Source organism: Somniosus microcephalus, chromosome 7, assembly GCF_052327205.1.
Source record: "Somniosus microcephalus isolate GS21.2 chromosome 7, FLI_Smic_1.0, whole genome shotgun sequence".
Classification (NCBI taxonomy): domain Eukaryota; kingdom Metazoa; phylum Chordata; class Chondrichthyes; order Squaliformes; family Somniosidae; genus Somniosus; species Somniosus microcephalus.
In genome coordinates, this window is record NC_140993.1 from 152,680,049 (window position 1) to 152,695,963 (window position 15,915).

General features: G+C 43.7%; 1 protein-coding gene across 8 annotated transcripts in view; it reads left to right on the forward strand.

The window, feature by feature from the left end:
- The window catches only part of prex2 (phosphatidylinositol-3,4,5-trisphosphate-dependent Rac exchange factor 2), a 943,088-nt gene that overhangs the window by 194,930 nt on the left and 732,243 nt on the right, over window positions 1-15,915 (forward strand). For all 8 annotated transcript variants that reach the window (XM_085993112.1, XM_085993115.1, XM_085993113.1 and 5 more), the window contains 2 exons: window positions 6,226-6,327; window positions 7,428-7,589. In XM_085993112.1, the coding sequence (XP_085849238.1) occupies window positions 6,226-6,327; window positions 7,428-7,589 (264 nt within the window). The remainder of the gene's footprint in view (window positions 1-6,225; window positions 6,328-7,427; window positions 7,590-15,915) is intronic.

The window sequence follows — 15,915 nt, forward strand, 5'->3', positions numbered from 1 at the left end:
GACCTTAGTAAGAGCAGTTTCAGTACTGTGGCAGGGGCGGATGCCTGATTGGAGGGATTCAAACAAGGAGTTCTGGGAAAGCTGGGCATGGATTTGGGAGACGACAACACGTTTAAGAACTTTGGAGAGGAAAGGGAGGTTGGAGATGGGGCGATAGTTTGCAAGGATGGAGGGGTTTGAGGGTTGGTTTTTTGAGGAGAGGGATGATGACAACAAATTTGAAGGAAAGGGCGACAATACCGGAGGAGAGAGAACTGTTAACAATATCCACCAACATGGGAGCCAGGAAGGAAAGTTGGTTTGTCAGCAATATAGTAGGAATAGAGTCGAGAGAGCAGGAGGTTGGTCTCATTGACAAGATGAGCTTTGAAAGGGCAAAGGGCGAGACAGGAGAGATATTAGAGCAATATGCAAATTTAGGGTTAGGGCGGGGGGGAAATGGAGAGGAAGTAAGGGCTAGTGGACTAGGGCGAAGGAGGGAATTGAAAGCAGAAGCAGTTGAACAGATGTTGTCGATCTTCTTAACAAAGAAGTCCATGAGCTCCTCACATTTATTATTGGAGGTGAGGGAGGAGGAAGCAGGTGAGGGTAGTTTCAGAAGACGGTTAGTGGTGGAGAAGAGAAGCCTGGTGTTATTTTTGCCGTCCTGTATGATCGTAGAATAATGGGCGGTTTTAGTGATGGAGAGCAGGACCCGGTATATGATCTAGCCAAATCTGGTGATGGGTGATTAGGCCAGTTGTCCATCAAAGACGTTCAAGTCTGCATCCCTTGGACTTAAGGGAGTGGAGATGAGGGATATATCATAGAAACATAGAAGATAGGAGCAGGAGTAGGCCATTTGGCCCCTCGAGCCTGCTCCGCCATTCAATGCGATCATGGCTGATCATCCAAATTCAGTACCCGGTCCCTGCTTTCTCCCCATACCCCTTGATCCCTTTAGCCTTAAGAAATATATCCAACTCCTTCTTGAATATATTTAATGAATTGGCCTCCACCGCCTTCTGTGGTAGAGAATTCCACAGGTTCACCACTCTCTGGGTGAAGAAATTCCTCCTCATTTCTGTCCTAAATGGCTTACCCCTTATCCTTAGACTGTGACCCCTGGTTCTGGACTCCCCGACCATCGGGAACATCCTTCCTGCATCTAGTCTGTCCAGTCCTGTCAGAATTTTATAAGTTTCAATGAGATCCCCTCTCATTCTTCTAAACTCCAGCGAGTATAAGCCCAATCGACCCAATCTCTCCTCATACGTCATTCCTGCCATCCAGGTATCAGCCTGGTGAATCTTCGCTGAACTCCCTCCATGGCAAGAACATCCTTCCTCAGATAAGGCGACCAAAACTGCACACAATACTCAAGATGTGGTCTCAGCAAGGCCCTGTACAACTGCAGCAAGACATCCTTGTTCCTGTACTCAAACCCTCTTGCTACGAAGGCCAACATACCATTTGCCTTCTTAACCGCCTGCTGCACCTGCATGCTTACCTTCAGCGACTGGTGCACAAGGACACCCAGGTCTCGTTGCACTTCCCCTTCTCCCAATCTATTGCCATTCAGATAATAATCTGTCTTCCTGTTTTTGACACCAAAGTGGATAACCTCGCATTTTTCCACATTATATTGCATCTGCCATGCTTCTGCCCAATCGCCCAACCTGTCCAAATCATCCTGGAGTTTCTTGGCATCCTCCTCACAGCACACACGCCCACCCAGCTTTATGTCGTCTACAAACTTGGAGATATTACATCTAGTTCCCTAGTCTAGATCATTAATATATATTGTGAGTAGCTGGGGCCCAAGGACAGATCCCTGCGGTACCCCACTAGTCACTGCCTGCCATTCGGAAAAAGACCCGTTTATTCCAACTCTTTGCATTCTGTCTGCCAACCAGTTCTCTATCCAAGTCAATACCTTGCCCCCAATCCCATGTGCCTTAACTTTACACGCTAATCTCTTATGCGGGACCTTATCAAAAGCCTTTTGAAAGTCTAAATACACCACATCCACTGGTTCGCCCTTATCTATTTTACCAGTTACATCCTCAAAACATTCCAGTAGATTAGTCAAGCACGATTTACCTTTTGTAAATCCATGTTGACTGTGTCCGATCCTGTCACTGTTTTCCAAGTGCTCTGCTACTGCATCTTTTATAATGGACTTTAGCATTTTCCCCACTATTGATGTCAGGCTTACCGGTCTGTAATTCCCCGTTTTCTCTCTACCACCTTTTTTGAATAGTGGGGTAACATTAGCTACCCTCCAATCCATGGGTACTGTTCCAGATTCCATCGAATGTTGGAAGATGATCAGCAATGCATTTACTATTTCTAGGGCCACTTCCTTAAGTACCCTAGGATGTAAAATATCAGGCCCTGGGGATTTATCGGCCTTCAATCCCATCAATTTCCCCAACACCATTTCCCTACAAATACTGATTTCTTTCAGTTCCTCCCTTTCATCAGACCCTATGTTCCCCGACATCTGTGGGAGGTTATTTGTGTCCTCCTTTGTGAAGACAGAACCAAAATATGTATTTAATTGGTCTGCCATTTCTTTGTTCCCCATTATAAATTCCCCTGATTCTGACTGCAAGGGACCTACTCTTGACTTCACCAATCTTTTTCTCTTCACATATCTATAAAAGCTTTTACAGTCAGTTTTTATGATCCCTGCAAGCTTACTCTCATATTCTATTTTGCTCTTAATTAATCCGTTTGTCCTCCTTAGTTGAATCCTAAACTGCTCCCAAACCTCAGGTTTGCTGCTTTTTCTGGCCAATTTATATGTCCTCTCCTTGGATCTTACACTATCCCTAATTTCCCTTGTTAGCCACGGTTGAGTCACCTTTTTTGTTTTATTTTTATGCCAAACTGGGATGAACAAATTCTGTAGTTCATCCATGCGGTCTTTGAATGTTTGCCATTGCCTATCCACCGTCAACCCTTTGAGTGACATTCCCCAATCAATCCTACCCAACTCGCACCTCATACCATCGTAGTTTCCTTTATTTAAATTCAGGACCCTAGTCTCTGAGTCAATTACTTCACTCTCCATCTTAATGAAGAATTCTATCTTATTATGATCGCTCCGACCCAAGTGGCCTCGTACAACAAGATTGCTAATTAATCCTTTCTCATTACATAATACCCAGTCTAAAATGGCCTGATCTCCAGTTGGTTCCTCGACATATTGGTCCAGGAAACCATCCCGTAAACACTCCAGGAATTCCTCCTCCACAGTATTGTTACTAATTTGGTTAGCCCAATCTATATGTAGATTAAAGCCACCCATGATGACTGCTGTGCCCTTATTGCACGCTTCTCTAATTTCCCTTTTAATGCCATCCCCAACCTCCGCATTACTGTTTGGAGGTCTATATACCACTCCCGCTAACGTTTTCTGCCCCTTGGTATTTCTCAGTTCTACCCATACAGATTCCACATCATCAGAGCTAATATCCTTCCTTACAATTGTGTTAATCCCCTCTTTAACCAGCAATGCTACCCCACCTCCATTGCTTTTTTGCCTATCTTTCCTGAATATTGAATACCCCTGGATGTTGAGTTCCCAGCCTTGGCCACCCTGGAGCCATATTTCCGTAATCCCAATCAAATCATATTCGTTTACCTCTATTTGCACAGCTAATTCATTCACCTTATTACGAATGCTCCTCGCATTAAGACACAAAGCCTTCAGGCTTGTTTTTTTAACGCTCTTAGACCTATTAGAATTATTATTTACTGTGGCCATGTTTGATTTAAACCATTGATTTCTCTTACTGCCACTTTTGTTTTTCTCCTTCCTATCTTTTGCTTTTATCCTTGTTTCCCTTTCCTCTGTCTCCCTGCTCAGGTTCCCAACCCCCTGCCATTTTAGTTTAAACCCTCCCCCAGAGCACTAGTAAACACTCCCCCTAGGGCATCGGTCCTGGCCCTGCCCTGGTGCAAACCGTCCGGTTTGTACTGGTCCCACCTCCCCCAGAACCGGTTCCAATGTCCCAGGAATTTGAATCCCTCCCCCTTGCACCATTCCTCTAGCCAGGTATTCATCTGAAATATCCTTCTGTTTCTACTCTGACTAGCACGTGGCACTGGTAGCAATCCTGAGATTACTACCTTTGAGGTCCTATTTTGTAATTTACCTCCTAACTCCCTATATTCAGCTTTTAGGACCTCATCCCGTTTTTTACCTATATCGTTGGTACCTATATGCACCACGACAACTGGCTGTTCACCCTCCCTTTCCAAAATGTTCTGCAGCTGCTCTGAGACATCCTTGACCCTTGCACCAGGGAGGCAACACACCATCTTGGAGTCTCATTTTTGGCCGCAGAAACGCCTATCTATTCCCTTTACAATAGAATCCCCTATTACTATAGCTCTACCCCTCTTTTTCCTCCCATCCTGTGCAGCAGAACCATCTCTGGTGCCAGGAAGTTGGCTGCTGCTGCTTTCCCCTGCTAAGCCATCCCCCCCAACAGTATTCAAAGTGGTATATCTGTTTGAGAGGGGGATGTCCACAGGGGACTCCCGCACTACCTGCCTACTACGCTGACTGTTGGTCACCCATTCCCTTTCTGCCTGTGCAACCTTTGCCTGCGGTGTGACCAACTGATTAAACGTGATATCCACGACGTCCTCAGCATCGCGAATGGTCCAGTATGTGTCCAATCGCAGCTCCAGCGCCGCAATGCGGTCTGCCAGTAGCTGCAGCTGGATACACTTCCTGCACACATGGTCGTCAGGAGGAACGACTAGGGTGAGAGTGTGTAATCATTTTAGTGGGGTCAAGGGCATCAAAGGTGGTGGAGAGGGTGTGATTTAGTAAGTCAGTAGCTGCAGAGATGTTCTGGAGAATAGTAGGCCAAAGGCTAGGTATTTGGGAATTACAAAGTACAGTGGTAAGGGACTTGAGGGTGAGTTTTTTCCAGGGGCGGATACAAAAAGAAGTGGGTTTAGGAGGGGGAAGGGAAATATGGGTAGAGAGTGATATAAAGAAATGGTTGGAGATTGCCTTATGGTTATGGCGAGGATAGCGAGGCCACGTGTGATGATAAGATTGAAGGGGTGGCCATGTATATGGGTGGGGGAGTTGACATGAAGGGAGAGATTAAGGGAGGAAAGGAGGGAAGTGAACTCAGAGGAGAGGGAGCAAGAAGAGTTGAGGTGGAGGTTGAAATCACCGATGATGGGAAGTCGCTCGGTGCAGAGGTAGAGGGAGGAAGCAAGAGAAGATACCTTATTGAGAAAATTGGTGTGGTTTTTGGGTGGGCGGCACAGAATAAGGATTTTAAAAGAGAGACGTTAGGGGTGGAACAAGGTGAGATGCTCGATGCAGAAGAAGTTGCCGGAGGAGTGGGGAGACAGACCAAGGTGTGATTTAGATATAAGGGCTACACCACCACCACGGTTTGGGTGTGGAATATGGTGGAAAGTATAGCCAGGTGGGGAAGCTTCATTAAGGGAAAAGTGTCATCACCCCTCAACCATGTCTCCATCAATATCATGATGTCAATTTGATCATCCACAATTTGGTCACGGATGACAAGGCCCTTATTTACAAGTGAACGTATATTTTGAAGGGAAATGCGGAGAGGGGCAATGATACCTAATTTACTGACGTAGTCAAGAGGGACAGAGCATGGAGGCACAGGGAGGAGGTTAGCGAGATGAACTTGCAGCAGGCGGTTAGGGTGGGAAGGACGGGGAGAGAGTAAGATAGGGCAATTTATTGCTGCTAGCTAGGAGGCAGCGACAAGTACCTCGGGGAGCCTTTTGAAGGATGCCAAGAGAAGCACAGAGAGAAACTGGAATTATTTAGGAGGGAGTCAAGCCTTGAGTGGCGGGAGGAGAGTAGGAAGGATGATGAGTAGTGGAGAATAGGAGTTAGTGAGAGTAGAGTAAATGACGGCGGAGAAAGAAATGAAAGCTCGGGGAGGGTAATGAAGAAAGAGGAAAAAGGGAGAGATAGAAGTGATGGAACTCAGGTCTGGAGCGGCATCAAAACACGCACACGTATGGACACGGGTAATTAACTTACAAAGACATGATTAAATGATAAATTATAAAGCATTTTGAACTGGCACTCTCCCGTCCTGTGACAGTTTGAACTTGCACTTAGTGATTTATCGGTACAAGAACTGTTTGATAACTGCATAATAGACCATGCAAATATCAATATATGTATGATCTAATTAGTCATTTTGTATCTTGAAACACAAGGGTTGCATGCTGCTAGCAGGATGGAAGAACCCTGACGTTCCACTTGAAGGACATCTAATGGCTCCCATACAAAGGATATGCAAGTATCCACTTCTGCTAAAGGTACTTAAAATAATGATATAAGTTGTTACATGGCAGATACTGTCTATTTTGAATAGGTCAATGTGTTACTTCACCTCCCACAGCCAAAGAATAAAGTAGTATTCAAACCAGGATTGGTTCTTAGATTTGTTTTAATGAATATTTGTTATTTTTTACACTTTCCTTAATTTAGTGTCATTTTCATAACACGGTTTCACTGTAATTTGGCAGCATTGTTAGTATAACCTCTTTTGTATAGACTACTGGGATATTCTTAAATCTGCAGCATATGCAACTCTGCTGAAAAAAGTAAGTTTAAAATTGGCATGGATGCATCTGTCTAGACTGTGGTTCAGCGAAGTAAGACTAACAAAGTCAAGTTTCCAGAAGTAAGGAAAAACAAATGGTACAATGTGTCTTTCTAAAGAACAACAAATTGTTTTATGAAGACTTTGGAATTGCTTAAGACTTCAATTATTTGGGCAAGTGTATATTTCTGTTGAAAGAAGTATTTTTGTAGGCTAGCATCTACAGTATTTATATTTGAAATTGAAACATGTGAAAGTGTTTAAGTTACTATATTGAGTTAGTTTTCTAGTTTTTAATGTCAGAATACTGGCTGATGGCTGTTGTCCTCGTCTTTCTTTTTCTGAAATGTAATCTGGAACAGTAATGAAGTAATAATTTTTTAGAATTCATAAAAGAGTGGGATGTTAGAATGATTTCCAATGGTTACCATATTCATGAAAAACCGTTCAACAAACCTTTTCCATTTGCTTACTAATACAAACTGTGAAGAATTGTGCCAAAACACTTAATTGCTTATTATTAATGTAATTGTAATGAAATGATGCTGGCTTCTCAACCTTGTCAAATAAAAAAGATTTACCAAATACTTCTTCATAAAGTGTGGTGCCCAGAATTAGCCACAATAATCCAGCTGGGGCCTAATTAGTGTTTTATAAAGGTTTAGCATAACTTACTTGCTTTTGCACTCTATGCCTTTATTTGTAAAGAAAGAATTCCTTGAGGAAAACGATCTAATTTCCTGTTATTACTGAAAGTTGTTAACATTTTTAAGAATGAGTTTTTTGAGGATATGCGCATTTACATTTATTTAGGAACTGATGAAGAGGACACCAAGGAGGCATAATGACTATGCAGCAGTACTCGAGGCTCTTCAGGCCATGAAAACCGTGTGTTCCACCATCAATGAAGCCAAGAGACAAATGGAAAAACTAGAAATTCTAGAAGAATGGCAGTCACATATAGAAGGATGGGAGGTATAGCTGCTTTTCCTAGTTTAAACCTTTACATCTCCAAACTTAAAGCTATGCTACAAGCAGGTTCCAAAACATGCTTTCCTGGTTGAAAGTTAGCTGGACTAGAGGTTTTGAAGTTTTAGAGATGTTTGACTTATGACAAAATGTGCCAATTTTTTAAAGATCATTATTTTCTTGCACAACAAAATTCACATTTCATAGAATCATAGAATGATACAGAAGGAGGCCATTTGGCCCATCATGCCTGTGCCGGCTCTTTGAAAGAGCTATCCAATTAGCCCCACTCCCCTGCTCTTTCTCCATAGTCCTGCAATTTTTTTCCCCTTCAAGTATTTGAATGTTACTATTAAATCTGCTTCCACCATCCTTTCAGGCACTGCAATCCAGATCACAACAACTTTGTGTGTAACTATTTTTTTTTCTTATATCACCTCTGGTTCTTTTGCCAATTTCCTTACATCTGTGTCCCCTGGTTACCGACCCTTCTGCTACTAGAAACCGTTTCTCCTTATTTACTCTATTAAAACCCTTCATGGTTTTGAACATCTCTATCAAATCTCTCTTTAACCTTCTCTAAGGAGAACAATCCCAGTTTCTTTAGTCTCTCCACATAACTGAAGTCTTTCATCCCTGGTACCATTCTAGTGAATCTCTTCTGTACCCTCTCTAAGGCCTTGACATCCTTACTAAAGTGTGGTGCCCAGAATTGGCCACAATACCCCAACTGGGGCCTAACTAATGTTTTATGAAGGTTTAGCATAACTGCCTTGCTTTTGTACTCTATGGGCAGGATTTTCATTGGGCCATGGAGGTGGGATTGGAGGCATGTGGGGAGTTAAAATCCTGAAATTGTGGGGCACGAACCCATCCCGCCCCCAACCCGCCTCCATGCCAGTTTCAAAGGAGGTGGGTACCCGACCCGCACTGGGACCCACCTCCCCGAGGCAGGAAGGGGATTAGTGCCAATTAACTGCCTGTTAACAGGCAGTTTTTAGCCTAATCCCTATTTTCATTGGTGCAATGTGGGATTCCTGATGGCTCCAAACCACGGCAAGTTAGTGAGGTGGGCCGTCGGGATGAAGGGCTTGGAGGGGTCGAGATGTCCGGTGTTCAGGTGAGTGATGGGTGCATGAGTGCAGAGGTAAGTGTGTTTGGTGAGTGTAAAGTGGTTAAAGAAGTTTTACTTACATGTACTTACCTTTACAGCCTTCCTTCCTTCAGGTCTCGGGAGTCCCTCATCTTACCAGCACAGAAAGCAGAATGGCCACGAGCTGTCAAAAGTTCCAGCATTCAGTTTTCTGTTCTGGGGAGATCTCTAAATCATCCTGAGAGGAAGGAATTAACCTGGAGTACAGATTGTCAGTGTTTGACAGCTTCAAACAGCTGTGAAACGCTGATATTTCATCTGTCAAAGGGTCTTGACAGATGAAATATCAATCTGTGATGTCACCTGTTGCCGGGTGGCTCTTAATTGGCCTGCTGAGCCCACTGGGCGGGCTCAACAAGGTCAATCAAGTCAAAATCACGTGAGTCGGCTAGAACTCGATGGAGACGGGACTACAACACCGAAAGTTGTAGTCCTACCTCCTACCCACCTCCTCAATGAAAGTCCAGCCCAATGCCTCAATTTATAAAGCCATGGATCCCGTATGCCTTCTTAACAGACTTCTCAACTTGTCCTGCTACCTTCAAAGACTTGTGTACATATACCCCCAGGTCTCTGCTCCCGCACCCTCTTTAAAATTGTACCATTTTGTTTATATTGCCTCTCCTCATTCTACCAAAATGAATCACTGCGTTAAATTTCATCTGCTATGAGTGTGCCAGTTTCACCAGTCTGTCTATGTCCTCCTGAAGTCTTTTACTTTTCTCTTCACTGTTTACTACATTTCCGAGTTTCGTATCATCTGCAAACTTTGAAATTATGCCCTGTATACCCAAGTCTGGGCCAGTAATATATATCAAATAGAGCACTAGTCCCAACACAGATTTCATATCCACATAGCCACTGTCCCTTTAATCCCATGGGTTTAAATTTTGCTAACAAGTCTATTATGTGGTACTTTGTCAAATGCCTTTTGAAAGTCCTTATACACAACATCAACTGCACTACCCTCATCAACCCTCCCCATTACTTCATCAAAGAATTGAATCAAATTAGTCAAACACAATTTCCCTTTAACAAATCTGTGCTGGTTTTCATTTATTGACCTAAATTTTTTTCAAGTGCCAATTAATTTTGTCCCGGATTATTGTCTTTAAAAGTTTCCCCACCACCAACATTAGGCTGACAGGCCTGTAGTTGCCGGGTTCAACCTCTTCCTTTTTTTAAAGGGGGTGTAACATTTGCAATCCTCCAGTCCTCTGGCACCACCCCCATATCTAAGGAGCATTGGAAGGTTGTGGCCAGACCCTCCGCAATTTCCCTAACAACCTAGGATGCATCCCATCTGAACCAGGTGACTTTTCTACTTTGAGCGCGGCCAACCTTTCTAGTACATCCTCTTTATCTATTTATATCCTATTCAATTTCTCAACTATCTCCTGCTTTACTGTGACATTGGCAGCATCCTCTTCTTTAGTGAAGACAGATGCGAGGTCAGCCATGCCCTCTACCTCCACAAGAAGATCTTCTTTTTGGTTCCTAATCAGCCCCACCCTTCCTTTGACTACCCTTTTACTATTTATGTGTTCCCTTTTATGTTACCCACTAATCTATTCTCATACACTCCCTTTGCCCCTCTTGTTTCCTTTTTCAGTTCCTCGCTGTACTTTTTGTATTCAGCTTGGTTCTCTACTCAATTATGAACCTGTCATTTATCATAACCCTCCTTTTTCTGTTTTATTTTAATCTCTGTATCTTTTGCCATCCAGGGAGCTCTAGTTTTGATGCCCTTCCTTTACCCCTTGTGGGAATGTGTCTAGTCTGTACCTGAACTATTTCCTCTTTGATGGCCTTGCATTGCTCATTTACTCTTTTACCTGCCAATCTTTGATTCCATTCCACCTGGGCCAGATCCCTTTTGTTTTGGCAAAGATCTATATTATTGTTAAGCTTCATTAGAGTTACAGAATTAGCTCACCATTCACAGCTATCAAGGATCAAAAAATCTAACTGCAGCATGCTCAGTATTCTCTCCTAATATTTTAATCTCAGTAATTTTGCATTGTAGGATTTGTTGTACTTGTTTTGGCTCTGGTTTTACATGTTTCATAACTACTGACAGACAGCTGGCTTCTGACCTAGAGCTGTCTCTTACTACTCAAAAATGAAATGTTTTCCACTTCACAAACAATGAGAGTATCAAAGACTCCCTAGGCCAAGTCATTTGTAGGTCATCACGATCAACAAAGTTCCACAAAACTACTTTTAGTCGGGGAGGGGAGAGGGAAAGAACAAAAATTACCCCCTTTGCTGGATTGTATATATAATTTAAAATCCTCACCCTTGTTTTGAAATCCCTCCATAGTCTCGCCCCTCCCAATCTCTGTCACCTCCTCCAGCCCTACAACCCTCCGAGATCTCTGTGTTCCTCCAATTCTGGCATCTTGCGCATCCCCTATTTTAGTCGCTCCACCATTGGTGGCCGTGCCTTCAGCTGCCAAGGCCCTAAGCTCTGGAATTCTCTTCCTAAACTTCTCTACCTCTCCCTCCTCCTTTAAGTCGCTCCTTAAAACCTACCTCTCTGTCCTAATATCTCCTTCTGTGGCTCGGTGTCAAACTGTGTTTGATAGCGCTCCTATGAAGCGCCTTGGGACGTTTTACTACATTAAAGGCGCAAATTGTTGTTGTATATGTAGCAGAGTTGTTGGGGAGGAACCAGCTACTGCTAAAGACAGTCATCACCCACAGCTTATAAAGCTTGTGCATATTAATTTTATGTGCATTATGGTCTTATGTAGGTTGCACTCAAATCTTTGCCAACTATATCTGGCCTTTTGTTAGGCCTATAGATTTTAGTTGATATTATGACCATTAATCATTCCTGGTTTCTATGAAAATAACGTAATAAGATTATCTTTAAATAATATAGATTATTGTTGCTTGGTGATGATTTGCTAATACGAGGATTGAAATTTAACTTCGGCTAGGATTCAAAACAGCCAGTTCAGGATTGGCTGCCCGTTATACACCTCGCCCGATTTTTCTTTCCGTTGACATTGTACAATGGATGGCCGACCATCTGCCGCTCGTTTTGCGCCCTCACCAAAGTTGAATTTCAGCCCCACTGTTCTCTTAGTTCGTAAGCTCATGAGATCATATAATAACCTTTTGTATCATAACAACCTCGATGTTAAATTTTGTCTGATAACGCTTCTGTGAAGCTTCTTGAGATGTATTACTACGTTAAAGGTGCTTTATAAATGCTTTATAAATGCAAGTTGTTGAGGTTGTTGTCAGTGTGGAGGGGCTTTGGGAGGTGAGCCACTCGCCACAAAATACCTAGCCATGGCATTTATTTGGCTGGTCTTGTTGAGTTTCTGGTTAATGATAACTTCCAGTATGTTGATGGTGAGGGATTTGACAATGACAATGCTATTGTTTGGACCAAAGCTGTAATGAGGTCTGGAAGCAAGTGGTTCTGATGGAACCCAAAATGAACATCTGTGAGCAGGTTATTGGTGATTAAGTGCTGCTTGATAACACTGTTGATGACTCCTTCCATCACCATGCTGATAATTGAGAGTAGGCTGATAGGGTGGTAATTGTAAGGGCTGGATTTTTCCTGCATTTTGTGGATAGGACATACCTGGACAATTGTCCACATTGTCGGTTAGGTGCCGCTGTTGTAGCTGTAGCTGTTGTAGCTGTACTGGAACAGCTTGGCTAGAGGCGCGGCTCATTCTGGAGCACAAGTCTTCAGCATTATAGCTGGGATGTTGTAGGTTCTGGTCACTGTACTATGCTAGGGACATTCTGGCTTTGGGAAAGCTAGAGAGACAGGTAACCAACAAATATTGGCGATTTGGTACCTGACATTGGAGCTACTACAAGATATTAAGGAAACTGGACGTGTTTATACCAAAGAGAAGGCTCAGGGGAGATCTTATCAAAGTTTTCAAGATTCTAAGAGGTACAAATAAACAAAAACTTAATAAATTGGGGATACACACAGGCTTAGAAGATGGAATTAACTGCTTCACTTAGAAGATGGTGAATGTGTGGGACAGGCTGCTCAGGGAGATGGTGGAAGCAGTTAGTGCCAGAAAATATAGTAAAGAGTTGAATAACATTTTGTCAAAAGACATGATTTGAAGAATATGAGCGGGTATAGTATAATGTGGTATTGTCTTGAACTATGGGTTAGGCAGATGCTTTACAATGATCTTTTCTGGTCCTGTAGATTCCTATGTTCCTATATGTACACGCACACCAGTATAGTCCAACCTGATAAACCAAATGCTGGACATCTGCACCACCTACATTAAAATTACATTTTTGTAGTCAATTATTTGGTTAATAAGCAAATTGTTAGGTAGTAATACATAGATCTTAACAGTGGAGAAAATAATGCATTGAATCCTTTTGTGCCTCACTAATTTAATGAATATAGCCTTTATATACACAACAATAATGAGTGCCATCTGTGAAAGTTTTATCTTTTGCCTGGTTTTTACGACTTATAATTATGTTGAATTTTTAACTCAAGACTGTCTGTGTAAGTGGTGTAACCAGCTGATTAGAGATAGAAGACTTCTTTGTGGCAGCAAAAAATAGCATGATGCTTATATTTAATACTAGCTGGAGTGCCTGGCGGTGCCGAGGGAACTCAAGAACCCTGTGCCATGTTTATAAAACTGTTTGAGACCGTTGGGATTGAAGAACTCTTCCTAAGCACCCAGGAGGTGGTTCTTTAACTTCGTTTTTTGTTAATGGAGATCGCCAGTCAGAAGTGGTGCGTCCAAGTCTGCTACATTTTCTTGAGGGCATGCTGTTATGAAAAAAGAAAAAATAATTTTTATTATATACACACACACACAGAGAGGGGGGGGGAAGGGATGGAGGGAGAGGGATGGGGATGGAGGGAGAGGGATGGAGGGAGAGGGATGGAGGGAGAGGGAGAGGGATGGAGAGAGAGAGAGGGAAGGAGGGAGAGAGGGAAGGAGAGAGAGAGGGAAGGAGAGATGTGGTGTATGTAACCTGTTCCACCTTAAGAGAACTACCTTAAGAGATGTACTACTTTCTCTTGGCTGCTGTATACTGTAATACCGGTAGTGACCACACCGGTATATAAACGTTGTGTAGGGATTTGCTGGGCAGTTCAGCCCTGACCTCCAAATAGTAAAGACCTGTTAAAGTTATTCTTGTGGTCTGTGTCCAGTGATTTATAATAAGCATAACTGGGACACACAGACTTAACAGTGGCGACGAGTCCGATCTTACCCTACGGCAGTTTTACATCCAAGGCAGCTTCGTCCTCAGAACGGGCATCGAGAAGAGGCATCCGCCCTCATCATCCTGCTGAGCACCATCGCACGGGAGGCATCGAGAACCCGGATTAAAAAGAAAAATTCTGACCACGAAGCCCTCCATCAGCGACAGGCAGTGATCATCCCTTCTACCACGGTGGTGGTTAAGCCGATCAGCGACACGAGCAGAAAGTCGGCCGCGTTGACTGTGGAGTGGGGGAGGGAAAACGGAGGAAAAAGGGCGGAGAACTCGACCACGGCCGGTGAAAAGGGCCGGGCTGCAATCGAGGCCGAGAGGCGCAGCGACTGGGGCTGCTTAAGGCACGAGAGCCGCGGAGAACTCAAACGCAGCCGGTGTAAAGGACCGGGCTGCATGCGGGGCTGAGAGGCGCAACAGCAGGGGAAGCGTGAATGCCCACGGGAACCGCGGGGGAGTAAAAGCAGCGTCGGGGAATTGAGAACCGCTGGGGAGGCGAGAACGGCAGCAGCACGGCAATCGCCATTGCAGCCAGCGGGGGAAGAAGACAAACGCGGGAATCCGCCATTGTAGTCGGCGGGGAAAGAAGACGAGCGCGGGAAAGACCACCAAGTGCGGGAAGCCGCCATTTTAGTAGGCGGGGGAAGAAGACAAGCGCGGGAAGCCGCCATTTTGAGAAAAAGAAAAATTTAAAAACTTGCAAGGATGCCTAAACATGGGAACATTAATACCTTTGATAGCGATATCGAAGATTGGACCACGTATGTAGAACGCATGGAAGTTTATTGTAAAGCAAATAAGGTACCAGATGATGAGAAAGCACTAACCTTATTAAGCTCAATGGGTGCGAAGACATACGGGCTATTGAAGCACCTTCTATCACCAGATAAACCGGCGGATCAGACTTTCGCGAATATTGTTACTGTCCTGAAAAATCATTTAAACCCCACGCCGCTGATGATAGCGGAACGATTTAAATTTTACAGAAGAACGCAGCTGAAAGACGAAAGCAACGCTGAATTTTTAATTGAACTGCGTAAGCTATCAAAGTACTGTCAGTTTGGAACAGGACTAGCAGATGCGCTGAGAGATAAATTTGTGTGTGGATTGTTAAAAGAAGGAACACAAAAGCGACTGCTTGAGGAGAATGATCTTACGCTTGATAAAGCTGTCACTATTGCAGCATCGCACGAAGCCGCAGCGAGAGGCACTGCGGAAATGCAGCAATGGTCACCGGAACTCAGCACCAATCAAATGGTCTTGGGTACAGTAAAATGTTATCGTTGTGGAAAGACAACGCACGATCAGAACCAGTGCTGGTTCAAAAATCAGGAATGCAGAAAATGTGGCAGGCTTGGTCACATAGCTAAAGTATGCCGGTCAGGAAAGAAGACCAGCAACAAAAAGTCACCGCAGGAAAAGTACAGAAAGGTACACAAGGTGACAGAGAACAGTTCGAACGAACAGAAGTCAAATTCAGACTCCAGCAGTAATGAACTGGGTAGTCTAAGAGTACACAATGTTGGTAATGAAGCAGACCTCCAAACAATCTGGGTCACACTTCAGATAGCAGGAGTCCAAGTGAAGATGGAATTGGACACTGGATCGGCATTGACGGTCATGAATAAGCAAGATTACAAAAGGTTATTCCCACATATTCCCCTACGGGATACGGAGATTGTATTGAAAACATACACGGGGCAAAGAGTATACCCCATCGGGAAGATAGAGGTAAAGGTGGTCCACAAGGGCAAAGAAAGCCGAGGAATGGACTTATATGTGCTACCTGAGGGAGGTCCACCACTACTGGGACGGGAGTGGATTAGGAAAATAAATATGGACTGGCATTCCTTAAAAGCACTAACGGTAGATTCCGGTAAAAAAAAAGGGTCGAACCCAGGGCTACAGCAGAGACAACCGTGGAAGAAGTTAGTGAAC